Here is a 14911-nt window from a genome sequence, read left to right on the forward strand (position 1 = left end):
TATGTTCATACTATTTTATATAAGTCTATGATTTTCAATAAATGAAAAAGTAGAAAACAGTGTATATATAAGCATAACTAACCTAACAAACACCACTTGATAAGCTAAATTTGTCTTCTGGGTTATATTAATAAAAGTCAGCATTTTGTATATGTACCAATAAATTCAGTATTTATCACTTTTCCTACTCTGTTAATCCCCCAAAGATCGTATTTCTGCCTCCAAAAAATTAGCTGCCTTCTAACCAGAGACATAACTAAGTGCAGAATGCTATTACCAACTAAGTGGTCAGTCACGAACCTGTGAGTCTAAGACTTAGTCAATTGTAGGGATTTTCACTGTCACTCCTTTCTGGTAGTTGAGAACATACCCGCAGGCAACATTGCAGTTCCAAATACTTTCTGAACCCTACTTGCCTTAAACTTCACTATTCTTGGCAATTGTTAATTCAGGGCAGTGGTTTTCAACTGGAGGCGATTTTGAGCCCAGGAGACTTTTGGCAATGTCTGAAGGCATTCTGGGTTGTCGTAACTGGGGAAGGAGGTACTACTGGCATCTCGTGGGTAGTAGCCAAGGATTCTGCCGACTACCCTTTAACGCATAGGACAGTCCACAGCAAAGCATTGTCAGACCCAAATATCAGACCCAGAAAGCTTTAGTTGTGGACCCTGAAAGACTGATCCTGGGAACATGCTAGAGCATGAGGTCTAGACATACACACTAGGGGCATGTAGGCATCCATCATGGGCCTGGATCTAGGAGCTCACGGACTTTGTATCTAGAGGCATGGCCTCTAGTAGCAAAGAATAAGAAATAATGAAAAGAAAAAAAATGAATGAAATTCACAAGATTTCCTTTATTATGCCAGGCTTGCATCTGGATTTTTGTCCCCCTCTGGATAATTGTAAGTAGAAAAAGCAAGGAATACTCCCAATACAGCATGAAACATAGAAAGCAAGAGAGGACCTTTTGGGCTTCTCCAGTGACTAAGGTCCTGCATTTGGGACATTTGTAAGGCCTTTATACCTCTTTTCATCCTTCTAAAAAATGTTGTCTGGCAAGATTTTAGCTTAACTTTTAGAGTTCCTAGTTGAACCAAGATTATTGGAGGAAGGCATTCAGCATATTGATTTTTTTTGTACATTAGGTAAAGGGAAATTTATTTCTAATAGAGGAAATGGTTATGCTAACTACTGTAATGGCTTCCTTCACTATTGGGTGAATAGCAATAATAATTTGCTATTATGAGAGCCCACTAATTATGGCTTGAGCCTGATAAAGTGTAAAAAAGGTATAAAATATAACTATACTTGACTAGAGGATGTAAAATTGCATGATGTCTTACTGTCATTGTGAGAATCTGTCTTGGAATTTCTTGTGGCTAGGCCAAGTCATAGTGGTTCACAGAGGTTGAGACATAGCAGTTAAGAGTCTACACAGGAACCGTGCTGACTGGGCCTCACATAGCTTCCAACACTGTCAAGTCTGATGGACTGTAAGTACTTATCCCCTGTACGTTTCAGTCTTCTAATCTATAAAATGGGTATGATAATAATCCTCATAGGGTTATTATGAAGAGTAAGTATACTAATATGTGTAAGGCACTTGGAACCATTGTTAGCTACCAGATTTTTTGTTGTTGTTATATTTCTGACTGTCGGGTATCAGGGACTTAAAAGGCAAATCTTCTTGCTGTGTTGGTAGGAATGCAAATTGGTGCAGCCATTCTGCAAAACAGTATGGAGGTTCCAAAAAAAGTTAAAAACAGACCTACCCTATAATCCAGCAATGCACTACTAGGTGTTTATCCAAAGTATACAAAAATACTAATTCAAAGGGATACATGCACCCTCACGTTTATAGCAGCATTATCGATAATAGACAAACTATGGAAATAGCCCAAATGTCCATCTACTGATGAATGGATAAAGGAGATGTGGTGTATGTGTATATATAATGGAATAATACTCAACCATCAAAAAGAGTGAGATCTTGCCATTTGCAATGATATGGATGAAGGTAGAGTGTATTGTGCTAAGTGAAATAAATCAGAGAAAGACAAAGGCCGTATGATTTCACTCATGTGTGGATTTTAAGAAAAGAACAAATGAGAAAAGGGAAAAAGAAAGAGAGAGAAGAACAAACCAAGAAACAGACTCTTAACTATAGAGAGAAAACTGATGGTTACCAGAGAGGAAGTGGGTGTGGGGATCGGTTAATTAAATGATGGTGATTAAGAGGATACTTGTTGTGATGAGCACAGGGTAATATATGGAATTGTTGAATCACAGTACTGTACCCCTGGAGCTAATATAACACTGTATGTTAACCAACTGGAATTAAAATAAAAACTTAAAGAAAAATAACACACACATCCAAAAATTAAAACATAGCCATAAATAATATAACTTGGTTTCTATTTTGTTTTTACCGTGTCTGTAATAAATGAAAGATGTCAGTACAAGTGTGAATGTCAATCTTAACTAAACACAGTTGCCAAAGAAATTGGATTTGATTACAGAATAAAATGTTTTGAAGGTATTACTCAAGCAAAATCTGCCCTTGTGCCACTTTGTCTCTAGGAGATAAAAAGCCATGGCTGATGTGAGTGTAATGGTGTTTACAATTAATTGATCACAGCCAGTTACAGCTTTGGGGCATCTGGGTGGCTCAGTCAGTTGGGTGTTTGACTCTTGATTTCAGCTCAGGTCATGATCCCAGGGTCGTGGGATCGAGTCCCACCTTAGGCTCTGTGCTGACTGTGGAACCTACTTGAGATTTTCTCTCTCCCTTTCTCTCTCTGCCCCTCCCCTGCTCATGCTGTCTTTCTCAAAAGCCATAAATAAACATATAAAAGAAAAAAAGCCAGAGAAGCTTTTAGTCTTCCCCTAAAATGGTATTCACAAACTTCTAGGAAGAACACCTTTTCTTTAATTTATACTTTAATTCAGTGGAACTTTATCAGACTGAAATTAACCAAACCCCAGACAGACCTGGAAATATAAATGATTATCAAATGTTATGGATTCTAAATAGGAAATTCTGGAAGACAAAGATGAAGGCTAATAATTTATGTTCAGTATTTAGCTATGACATTCCCATGGGGGGAAAAAGAAGACGGCTAGTTTGAATCAAATAATGGGATTTGTTTCTCAGATAATAGTATGAGTTAAAAGAAATAACTTATAATACGTTTATTAAATTAAGCAATAAGGTTTCATTTCTTTGAAATCATCTATTGTCAAAATTTTTGTAGCTAACTTCATTTACAATGAAATTAAATTAAATGAAGAAACTTAAATTTCTTTTAAGTTCGACATGGGTTTTCTCCATTTTGGTAGGAGTTGAAAATACTGGGTCAGTGGATCTGGCTATGATCAGCCTCTTAATCCTGTTTTAATTATGGGTTCTTTGCTACTTCTGATTTTATAGTTGTTATTTGGTGACTGACATTCAGACATCCACAGCAATTTTTACAATATGCAGTTTTACATAAGGGTCCCTCAAAGTGACCCTAAGATGAGAGTTCCTAGACATAATTACAGACAGGAAGAACTACCGACCTAGAATGAGTTGAAAGGTTTCCAGGGCTATCTTATTTTCAAATTTTCCAGTTAAACACTGTGGCCCAATCTCACATTTCTGCCAGCTGGAGAGGGACGCAGGAGGGGCACCTGCAGAGGTTATCCTGTGGACAGCACTTTTCTGTTCTCACTCCTGTATATTTGAAAACATCAGGGGCCAAATATGATTAACCTTATGCTTCTCCCTGGATACTTGAACCCCAAGTGTGGCTGTTACAGCCATGTATCTGTATTTTTTGTTGTTGTTCTTTGCGAATAGTTGTGCTCGTGGCCAAGTGTCATTTGGCAAAGAGCACACAAATATTTGTTGTGCATTATTGTTTTTGTTTGAGTTCAAAAACTGATTGCCACTGAGTTATACTACCCAAAGAAGCAAGCCTGAGGCATGAGTTGGACAAAGTGAAATGTAATTTAGTGATACTCATTATAAATCACATTTCCCTAACTTTAAGATAATATTTTTTCAGTGGTCTGTATCCAGTTGACAATCTTGATCAATAACACTGCTTCCATGTGAAAGATGTGTTTTAAATTATACAAGCCAAATATTGTCCTCAAATGTGAGCATATTTCTACACCAAGATCTGTTTCTTCATCTGCAAAATGAAGTTACTGGGATCACATGATCTCTGAGGTGTTTTCTGGTACCGAAGTTCCCGTACATAATATCCAGCCTCTTTAATGAATATATTCTGCTGAATTTCCAAACACTTATGGGGCGTTTCAAGTGGCATGACTCCACCTCGCCAAAGGATCCTCTTAGTTGATGATCAGCAAATTTGACTCCCAAGAACCGTTTCTCAATCCCGAGGACGTGGTGGTGGTGGCCCGTTATAGAGATAAAAGACCAGCCTGCTAGAGGGCCAGTCATCTTGTTGCGTCAGTGCTTGGCCATTTGTGTGTAAACACTAATCTGCTTTCTCCCCTTCACTCTTTCCATGTGCACTTCAACAGAAAGGAGAGCCTGACTGCTACCCACTCTCCCTGGAAACAACTGAGCAACTCACCTTCGAGATCCCCCTGAATGATTCAGGTTCTGCTGGTCTTGGCGTGAGCTTGAAAGGGAACAAGTCTCGAGAAACTGGAACAGACTTGGGGATTTTTATCAAATCCATCATCCACGGAGGTGCTGCTTTTAAGGTCGGTAGGAATGATGTTTGCACGTCCGTGTAAAGGCATTTGAGATGTGGCTATTTGTTTGGGAACTGGATAGAGAGGGTGTCTGAAGACATAAGACCACGAGGCTCTCCTGCAGGTGCAGAAAGTATATGCGTGAATAGATCTGGGCAACAACTGTCTGTTCATATTCTCTCTGGGGTTAGTTTTATATCCTGGACATCATTCTCTAAAGCCATCTTGATTAATATTCTTTCTCCCATTTCTTTTATTACCATTAGGATTCCTCTGAATGTGTTACCTGACAGAGTTAGGTGACCTAAAATACACAATCATAAAAAACAACACTAAAAACAAGTCAACAGGAAGGCAGCAAATAAGGAAATTGTTCTTGCAAGAAGGAAAGCTCAGTGGAACCTCAGCATGATTGTAGTATAAATTAAAGGGCATTGATCACATTATATACACTTGAAGATGGCCAGGGTGCCAGGAATGCATGTTGGCCTTTGAACTTGGAAAAGCTTCCAGATTTGCAGAAAAAAAAAAAAAAGGAAAGGAAAGAACATCATCCTTCCTTTGCCCGTTGGGGGAGCAGTGTGATCATTGCTATGAACATAGTGTAATAGTTAACTACATCGCCTGGGTTCAAACACAGCTTCATCATCATGTCCTCCAATTCGCACATCACTGCTAGCCATGTGGGAATGTGGGCAAGGAGCGTGACCTGCAGGGCTCCCCTTTCTTCATCTCTGGAGCGGGACTATGGGCAATACCTAATTCAGCGATTCTAAGGGTTAGATTAACACACACTGTGATTGCAGGGGTGAAGTGGTTGTTGAGTGGGGGAAACATGTCTGTTCTTATCACCAGCTGTCCTCCCCACCACCATCATCTCATACCGTGCCATGAGGCTTCTTGAGTTTGAATCCTGCCCGGACTACTCTCACCCTCTGTCAATGTGGGCAAGCTACTTGTCTCAGTATGCCTCAGTGTCCTCATTTGTAAAAGGAGTAAAACTAATAGACCCTACCTCCTGGTGCTCTTAGAAGGACCAAGAGAGTTTATTGTATGCATACTGCCTAGCACAGTGCCCATGATAAACTTTCAACAAATGTTAGCCATTTAAAAATTATCTTGATGTTAGTAACATGATCTTCCCTAAATAAAAGCCAAGAAGATTTATGCAAAGTTTCCAGGAGCATCTCTAGTCCTAGAATCCTGGCTTTGGTGAAGCATCTGTCTTTTCTTACTTCTCATCCCACTTTTGTTTCAGACCTAGACACTGAGCTAATGCTGTTTTCCTTGGGAAATAAATTCACTGTGGGTAGACAACTTTTTAAAGTACTCTTTGGATCAGTAGGGTTTTTTTTTTTGCATAATAAATAATGACAGAATTTCAGTAACATACATCAATAAGTAACATACATCAACAACATACATCAATTTGTGCCCCTCATAGCTCTGCAGGACAGCTGGAGGGGCTTCGATTCAGATTCAAACTGGTACATCTCTGTCACAGGTCTGAGTGGGCTCCTCGTATTTCAGTTCTTGGGCCAGCAGGCTAGGGGGAGCATATTCTTCTAATGCTCTGAGGCATTAGAGGGCCAGCAGCAAAGAGTGAAGCCTTTGAAATTCTGGGCACTGATCCGGCAGTTACTCCACTCACACACATACACACGATGTGCACACATGTGCCACTGACCAAAGCAGTAATAGAGGTGAATCCAAGGTCAAGGGGTAGAGAAACACAGTCCACCCATGGTGAGGCTGTGGCAAAGACGTGAGTACAGAGAAAGGTGAAAAATTGGGGTCAGTCGTTCAGTCTATCACACTCTCCAATCTGGCTCAGATATGCAGATCCAGGAGCAAAAGGAAAATAACGGTAATATCAACAACAGCAGCAGTTCCCATTCATTGTGCTTAGTGCTTAATATATGCTGGATACATATATTTTTCATATTTACCCCGAGTTATTAGCATGCCATTCCATCATAGGGAAACTGCAGTGGTTAGTGACTCTCCCATGGCCACATACCCAGGAATTGCTTAAACTAAGATTGGAACGCAGGCAGTCTGACTTCAGATCCTGTGCTACGTTACAGTGCAGTGAAGCCTCCTTCATGCCTGTCATCCTTAGCCAAGCCATCTAAACACGTGCTGTGTTTAAAGAATAAGTCTTGGTCATGTTTGTGGATACCATATTGATATTCTTCTTCTTATACCTAATGACAGTTCTATTTGCAGAATCTATTCCAAGTAAAATTGGAACTGAAATGAATTTTTGGAAATTAAAAGCAAACATCTTAGCTCTTTTATGGGCAATAACTTAAGCTCAAGCAGATACTGGAGAGCAGGTTTAATATGTATATCCATGTTTGCGTAAGTGAGCATCTCCTTACCTAAGCAGTTTCTAACAGTCCTGTTTCTTGCAGAAAGATTTCACTTTCCATTTATGTAAATTTCTTTCCTGACACTGGTCTGCTGAGTCAGACAATCACACCACTAAAAACCACTGGACAGCATATTTATAGCTGATTTTAAACAGTAAGAGGCATCAATCATGAATTTAGCCTTATTGTGAATGTTTAGTATCCATTTGTCTTGTTTACTTTTTGCAGTGTAAAGGGTAGAGGACTGAGCTTTACTCACAAGACATCTGCTTAACCAGAAAAAGAGGGAGAAAGTATTTTTCTATCTTCTTCTGCTCTTCCAATAATCCACTGTTATTCCTCAGAAAATTGCCACCTGTTCTGTGATTCAGGATTATGTCTTACAAAAATTGTTTTGAGACTTTGTTCCTGTCCCTGTTCAGAAGATACAAATGTAACAGACTGCAGTGTCCCTGGGGCAAAGGGGAGATAAGCATGGGGAACATCCACTTTAGCATCTGGCCCTAGGTTTTTACCTGAAATCAACAAAATAATCTTTCTGCCAGAGCACAATCTTTTTCTCCTGGCCCTTCATACCACTAATTGGTTCTCAAGGTGTTTTTCCCTTTAGGGAAGGTAGATTTTTGAAAACTAAACTACTTTGAAAAGTATGACCAAATTCTTCCTGTGGATTCTGTATGCTGTATTCTCCTGGGGGTTTCCGTTGGTGTAAACAAAGATAGGCTACTTCTTGCCAGCTGCAAAACCACAGAACGACTGTGACTGTAATTGAGGGCCTCCCTCTTTTTTCTTTCTTTTTTTCCTTTTTTAACTTACCTCTCAGGCTACTGATTTCTATCATCTCCTCTCTTATTTGAGGAAGTAAATGTCTTTGGAGATGTAAATCTCTGTTGGAAAATAAGAGTATCCGGCTACTTTAGGATTCTCTCTTGGAAGTGAATTTCTGTCACTCTAAGGGCACACTGAACAATATTTTAACTCTATTCAGAGTTACTCAAATGCTTAATCTCATTAATATTTAAATTCCAGTCTGCATATCAAGAAGTAAATCCTAGAAACTCTTCTTCTCCACTTGTGTCAGGACACAGCATTTGCTTCAGGCCAGGGAGTCCTTTGTGGACCCTTCTGAAGCATCACTTTTAGCTGTGCCTTTCACCATACAAAGTGACCATTGACCTTCGTAGCCACATACGACTGAGTATTAACGCTAATATGCTTCAACAATAACAGACATTGCCTATTTGTAGTTTGCTTGTAGTGTCTGTCCTTCTTCCTGGGCATTTGTCCCTGAAGTACAGTGTAATTGCTTCCAGAACCAAAATATACTGCATATAAGTTTATGAGTTAACTTCTTATGAACCATGAACTGAGCGGAATTATGATGTTCATGACGATGCTTTTCTGAAATTTTAGTCTTGTGATTGGAATTTATAGTGAATGTGATGGTATAGTTACTGGTAAGTGAAAAGAAAGGAGTAGTGTCTTTGTTGCAGTTAGAAAAAAAGGTACCTTGAGAAAAATACTCTCCTTTCTCCAAATCCACATAAAAAAACTAGCTTTTCCTTTCCTCCAGTAAAGCACACATAAAGTCTTGGTAATCAGTTTGAAGACATTCAGTATTCTCATCCTCATTTGCTAAACATTCTGAGATCAGTGGCTTTCTTTCGCTTTGCTTTTCATGAACTGTATTAAATTCATTAACTGAATTTTTAAGGAGAAAATGCTTTTTTTGCAACTATTGATTATAGTAATTTAAATTGCTTATTTCTCTTATTTTTCTTGAACTGTATTTTTCTTTCAGAAAAAACTGTATTTTTCTTGCTTTTCATGAACTGTATTAAATTCATTAACTGAATTTTTAAGGAGAAAATGCTTTTTTTGCAACTATTGATTATAGTAATTTAAATTGCTTATTTCTCTTATTTTTCTACCTTAAAAATGAATTGCTTTTAGGAAAAAATAGATGACTAGGATAGTGATATTTTAAAACAATCAAGATAGAATATTAGTATGCTGTAGTAAGAATAAAATTCTCATGGAATCTATTGTATTAATTCTGAATGACGTTTTTTTATTTGAATATATAGACTTTGGGAGTAGAAGATGTCCTATGAAACCTTGAAATAATAAGGTAAAAATTGAAATTTAAAGGCAGTTTTTGCTAAGGGAAAAAATGTCACATATCAGATTATTTAAGGTCTCTTAAATAGGGAGAATGAATATAAGAATACCTGTTATTCTCTAGAAAATTAATTAGCCAGGTTTGTGCTTAATAAATACTACTTGATGATGATGAAATTAAATGAAAGAAAAATGCCTGACATAGCTAATTGCAAATGCATGCACTCAGAATATGAAATAGACATAATTTAAGTAATTTGATTCTGGCGTGCTTAGGAAATTTGGAATGCTCCCTCTGCGAAATGCAGAATTTCATGATCTACACTGTTTAGTATGAGGTATAAGAAAAAAATTTTTTTTTGCTAATACAAGCAATCCCCCTATTTTAAAAGGACTGAAATGTTAATTTTTAGAGAGAATATACACAGTTGTAGAATTTCCGGGAACACAGTGCTTATTCCTTCATCTTCACGTTTCTTCGTAATATGGAACATTTAACAGCATCCAAGCTACTCAACAGGAGGCCGCTAGAAGTTCCCAGCACGAGTCACTTCCAACTCCATCTCTATTGGTATCTATAAATCATGTGGTGGGTCTATAATTAATGAATTCAAAGGAAGATAAAAGGGACGGCTTTTGAAAGAACACTAATGTTAAATGGTTGCTGCAACTACCCATTTTTCTCAAAATTGATCATGTTTTCTGCTGGTGGAAAACCATGACAATCATGACCAGGAGCCGTGTCCTCTAGGTTTTTACCTCCAACCAGAGGCCCCTACACTCCAAGGATGTCAGTAGCTCCACTGCAAATCCTCCACTGTTAGAAGCCGAACTTGGGCGTTTTATCCTGACCACAAAAATATGCTACATTTTATAAACAACTTCTTAGCTTTTGCAGGAGCTTTGCCTGGAAAAATTCATAATTGCTATATGCCCAATAAGAATTTTACCTCAAAAAAGGAAAGTATTAACTGAAACATGAGAATAATAGTTATCAATTATGTAATGCAAATTATTTTCACCAATTTCCTTTTATTACAAAAGCCAAAACTGTTGGCATATGTTAATGCAGGTAGTCAGGCTCATCATTTATGGGTTTTCTCCAGTAGCCAGTATTTTATAAAGATGTAGTAGAATATTATTTTTTAAAATCTCACAATGCCAGCATCAGTCGTTGCTTTTCTTGCTGATGCTTATCACTTACACATTTTTGTTTCATGCATGGAAATTCAAATAAGAAATCCATACCATGCCAGATAAAATTCTGGAAACCTACATCATTTTGAAGTGTATTTTGAACCCCATGATTGTCTCCGTGAGCTTTAAAAAAAATTGTAAGAATTGGTAGTCCTAATCAAAAAGGAAATTGCAGTCAGGACTCCTGGGTGGCTCAGTTGGTTGACCATGTGACTGTTGGTTTTCGGCTCGGTCCATGACCTCAAGGTTCAAGAGTTTGAGCCCTGCATCCAGGGGTGGGGTGGGGGGAGTACACGGTCATGGTGGAGCCTGCTTGGGATTTTCTCTCTCTCCCTCTCTCTCTCTCTCTCTCTCTCTCTCAAAATAAATAAATAAACTTAAAAAAAAAAAGGAAATTACAATCTACAAAAGTTGATATACCATGATGATGATCTTTGACTCTGAAAATAGTACCTTTCACCTATAAAGCTATTTTCACCTTCATTATGGGCGTTATATATATATATATATATATATATATATATATATATATATATTATATATATAGATAGATACATATATACATAATATATATATATAATATGTATATATATAATATGTATATATATACACAGATATATATAATATATTCATATATACAATATGTATATATATACATAGATATATATAATATATTCATATATATATATATTCATTCATAATGTGGTCCAAGCTTTTTTCTTGACACTTTGCCTTGGACCCATTCTTCTAGTGACCAGACTTTACCAATTTTAGCCCAAATAAGAGCAGAGTTCATTTTTTAAAAATTAAATAAGAATGATTTTCAATGAGTTGAAAAGGCCTCAGATTCTAGTCTGGTTAGGCATTCATGCAGCATCTTCTTAATTCATATAAAACACATATGCCTTAATAAGCTTTTTATTATCCAGTTTTCCAGGCCAAAGTAAACCAAAAACAGAGAATCAGGAAGGAGATAGGAATATATGGAGAGGAAGCTGAAATGACAGGAAGCAGAAGTGTCAGATAAGCACAAAATACTATTACTGCATAGTAGGCCACTGGATATTTGTGATCTCTCTGTGTCAGTGCTTCTCAAACTTTCTTGCTGAGGAGATTATAAGGCTCAGTAATGACCATAGTAGAGTCTGTAAATTGCGATATATTCATGCCCCATATTTTCCATTGGGAATTTGAAATGAAAGAATTATAATACATTTGCAAGTCCTATATCAGGATGTTTTGGTTATGTATGTTCTGATGCTCTGAACAGTTATCTTTGGCAAAAACGGTTTCAAATGCCACAAACAAGTAACAGTATGTTGCTGAGACTCTGACAGTTTGCTGCATAATGGTGGAGTGAGGCTCTTAAAACAATTATTGAATTAAATGAATAAATTTAAATTGTACAGCAGTTGAGGAAGTGGCTATTGGGCCAGTACACAAAAGTAATCAGGCTTCGCTTTGACAAGTCTAAAAGTCTGTGTACATGTGAACATGTGCTAGCATTTTCAGGCCAGCCTGCGTTCATGAATCTCTCATAGTTCCAGTGTGGGAATAAGCCATTTGCTCATTGTAGGTGAAACCTCCCCCGGGTCCGGAGCCCCCGAATGAAAGATCTTACAAGTGACTCAATTTAGCAAGCGCTTCTTGAACATCTGTAGTGAGTTCTGCAATATATAGTACTGGAGATGGGAAACTTAAAACAACTCATTCCGTAATCCGGGAAGCTGGTGACATAATAAGTTAAATATATAAGCAAATATATATCGAACATGATAAAGGTATGGTAGATGAGTATTACAGGATCATGGGTATTGAGATGTGGTCAGTCACCGTGGTGTGTACCCCAGAATTCAACTTCTTGACCCTGGAAAATTTAGAGCTCTTATTTGGGAAGAATTGGCTCTGTTTGTATTGGTTGAAATTGTGTTTGGACTGATGATGTAAAACACTGATGAATGTAGGTAGGCACTCTTCAAGACAAGAGCTTACATGCTTGTAATCTTGGCAACTTTCTTTATTCCCCTTCTTTGTTTTAAAACTGTACTTTAAAAAATCTTGATTTATTCTTTTGCTTTCATTGCTATTGTTTTTAAACGAAGTCAAATGATTTCAATCTGGAATGCAAGGGGGTTTTTTAGGTACGGTTTTTTTTTTTTGTTTTTTTTGTTTTTTTCCAGAAATATGGTAGGCAGATGTTGTCATGGAATGATTTTAGGGCCTTGTGAAAGATTTGTTCAGGATAGTCCTTCCCCTCAATCAGGTGTCATCTGGCCTGGAGTCCCACCACACCCCAGGGAAATCCTGCTCTGCAGTCTGAAGCCAGGCTTTGGGCTTTGGGTTCTGAGTGTTGATAATATCCCAGAAGGTTTTACTGAGGGCCTCCTTAGAAACATGCAGAGGCAGGAGCCGACATCTGGTCGTGATTAATCCTCTCAACACCCTGGCCTAATGCGGACTGGCCTTGGGCTGCAGCCAGCTACTCCTAAGAAAGCCAGCCCACTCCCTCATGCCTGTCTCACGTTTTGCAGAGGCTAGTTCTTCGCTTGGCTTTCTTACTTTACTCTCCCCTCTGTGTCCATTAGAACCTTAGAAGGAAAGGGGCCTTACAAAAATTGGCCCAAAGAGGTGGATTAAGCCATACCATGTCACCAGTAATCATGGTAGAAATAGTACCCAGGCAACACAGTACGACAGATGCTGAAATACGAGGTCACTAGACCCCCTGGAAATCTTAGATGTACTTCAGTGGACACATGAAACATACTACAAAGTACCTGACGGCCCACATTACAAAGAATTATCTGGTCTAAATATGTAGCTGTGGAGCAAAATAGTTGGAAATGTGGCCTTCAGAGTGACCCAGTCCTGGTTCAGATCTGCTTTAGAAATGTGACTTGCAACAATGCATTTAACTGACCTAATTCTTGGTTTCTTTTTTATAAAATGAGGGCAACAGTCCCCAATGTATAGGATTGTTGTAAGCCTTAAATTGTCTACTGTACATGATGGGTTTAGCACAATGACTCCACAAAAAAACTCATTAAATAATTATTGTCATTAATAACTGTAGTGTCTTTAATCATCTCTAGAACTTTGATATTAGAAGCAATGTCAGGTACGTGCCTGAGGAGACCTAGCCATGCCAATAACCTTTGACAAATCACTTATTATATTTGAGCCTCCATTTCTATATCTCTTAAATAGTAAAAAGTAGTATTTCTACCATGAAGTTGTTGTGAGAAAAAAATGAGAGAGCATATACAAAATATTTGCACAAGAACTGGCCTATATTAGGTGCTCACTAAAAGGGGGATGTCGTACTCAAACATCCTGTCTCCTGGTTCACTCATCCTGTTGTGTTAGAACCAAGTTAGTGCCGATGAGATCTGAAGCCATCCCAGGACATGGACAAAACCTAGTCTTGTACCAGTTTTTATTTGTTCTAAAGTATCGTAAGGAAGTTACGTTTTATCTCTACACTGCTCTCCTTCCTTTTTTTTTTCTTCCTCTTTTGGGAATTTCCTTTACTCCCTCCTGGCTTGAGGATAGAGTTGGTTATGGGGGGGGGGGTGGTGGGAAGAGGTAAAGAGTATAGTTGCCAGAGGTGAAGAGTCTTTCAGTTAGGTGTCTGATGACAGTAAAACAGGAAGGAAAGTGTCTTAGTCTGTTTGAGCTGCTTTATCACAGTCACTCAGGCTGAATTTATTTCTCCCATTTCTGGAGACTGAAGTCTAAGATCAAGATGCCCCCAGATTCAGTATCTGGTGAGAACCCACTTCAGGTTGATAGGTGGCCGTCTGCCTGCTGTACCTCACACAGCAGAGGGGGTGAGAGTTCTCTCTCAGGCTATTTCATATGGGCACTAACCCCATTCAGGAAGGTTTCATCCTAATAATCTCACGTTATATTTGGAAGAGCGGTGGGGGACAAGGGACACAAACATTTAGTCTATAGCAGAAAAGGATTTTTTTCTTTAATAAATGCAAGCATGACCCAGATTACAATGAAATAAATATTCTAAAATTACAGAGTCATATCCCTGGATAGTTGAATTCACTTATATAAAATCACTTGATGAGAGGTAGCATTCTCATGTCTAAGTATTTACTTAAACACAATATTAATAGAAAAAGATAAAACCTAAAAAAGTGCTTTTCTTGGTCAAAACTATTCCGAAGCATCCCAAGGGCATGCACAATTGTGAAGGATATTTAGTGAGTTTGAGTTAGAGGTATTTAAGGAGTTTTCCATTGAACCACTTTCATTTTAGATCAAGACCGCACTTGGGGATGCATGTATGTTCATAGAGTTAGAGACACGAGCAAATTTTTGTCTCCTGCTTCTACTTTGTGTCCTTGTCCTGCCATTGCCCAGCACACACTCACCAGTCCCCACATCTTCTGCCATCTGACTTTGGATTTTGTATAGGATTCTCCTCTGGAAGACATCTGGTGGCATATTGTATTCTCTGGTTTTGAGAGTTTTTTTCTTGAAGCATTA

General features: G+C 38.1%; 1 protein-coding gene across 3 annotated transcripts in view; it reads left to right on the forward strand.

The window, feature by feature from the left end:
• Positions 1-14911, forward strand: part of PARD3B (par-3 family cell polarity regulator beta) — a 1015886-nt gene that overhangs the window by 592292 nt on the left and 408683 nt on the right. For all 3 annotated transcript variants that reach the window (XM_045480900.1, XM_045480902.1, XM_045480901.1), the window contains exon 11: positions 4539-4724. In XM_045480900.1, coding sequence (XP_045336856.1) covers positions 4539-4724 — 186 coding nt within the window. The remainder of the gene's footprint in view (positions 1-4538; positions 4725-14911) is intronic.

Source organism: Leopardus geoffroyi, chromosome C1 (assembly GCF_018350155.1).
Source record: "Leopardus geoffroyi isolate Oge1 chromosome C1, O.geoffroyi_Oge1_pat1.0, whole genome shotgun sequence".
NCBI lineage: Eukaryota > Metazoa > Chordata > Mammalia > Carnivora > Felidae > Leopardus > Leopardus geoffroyi.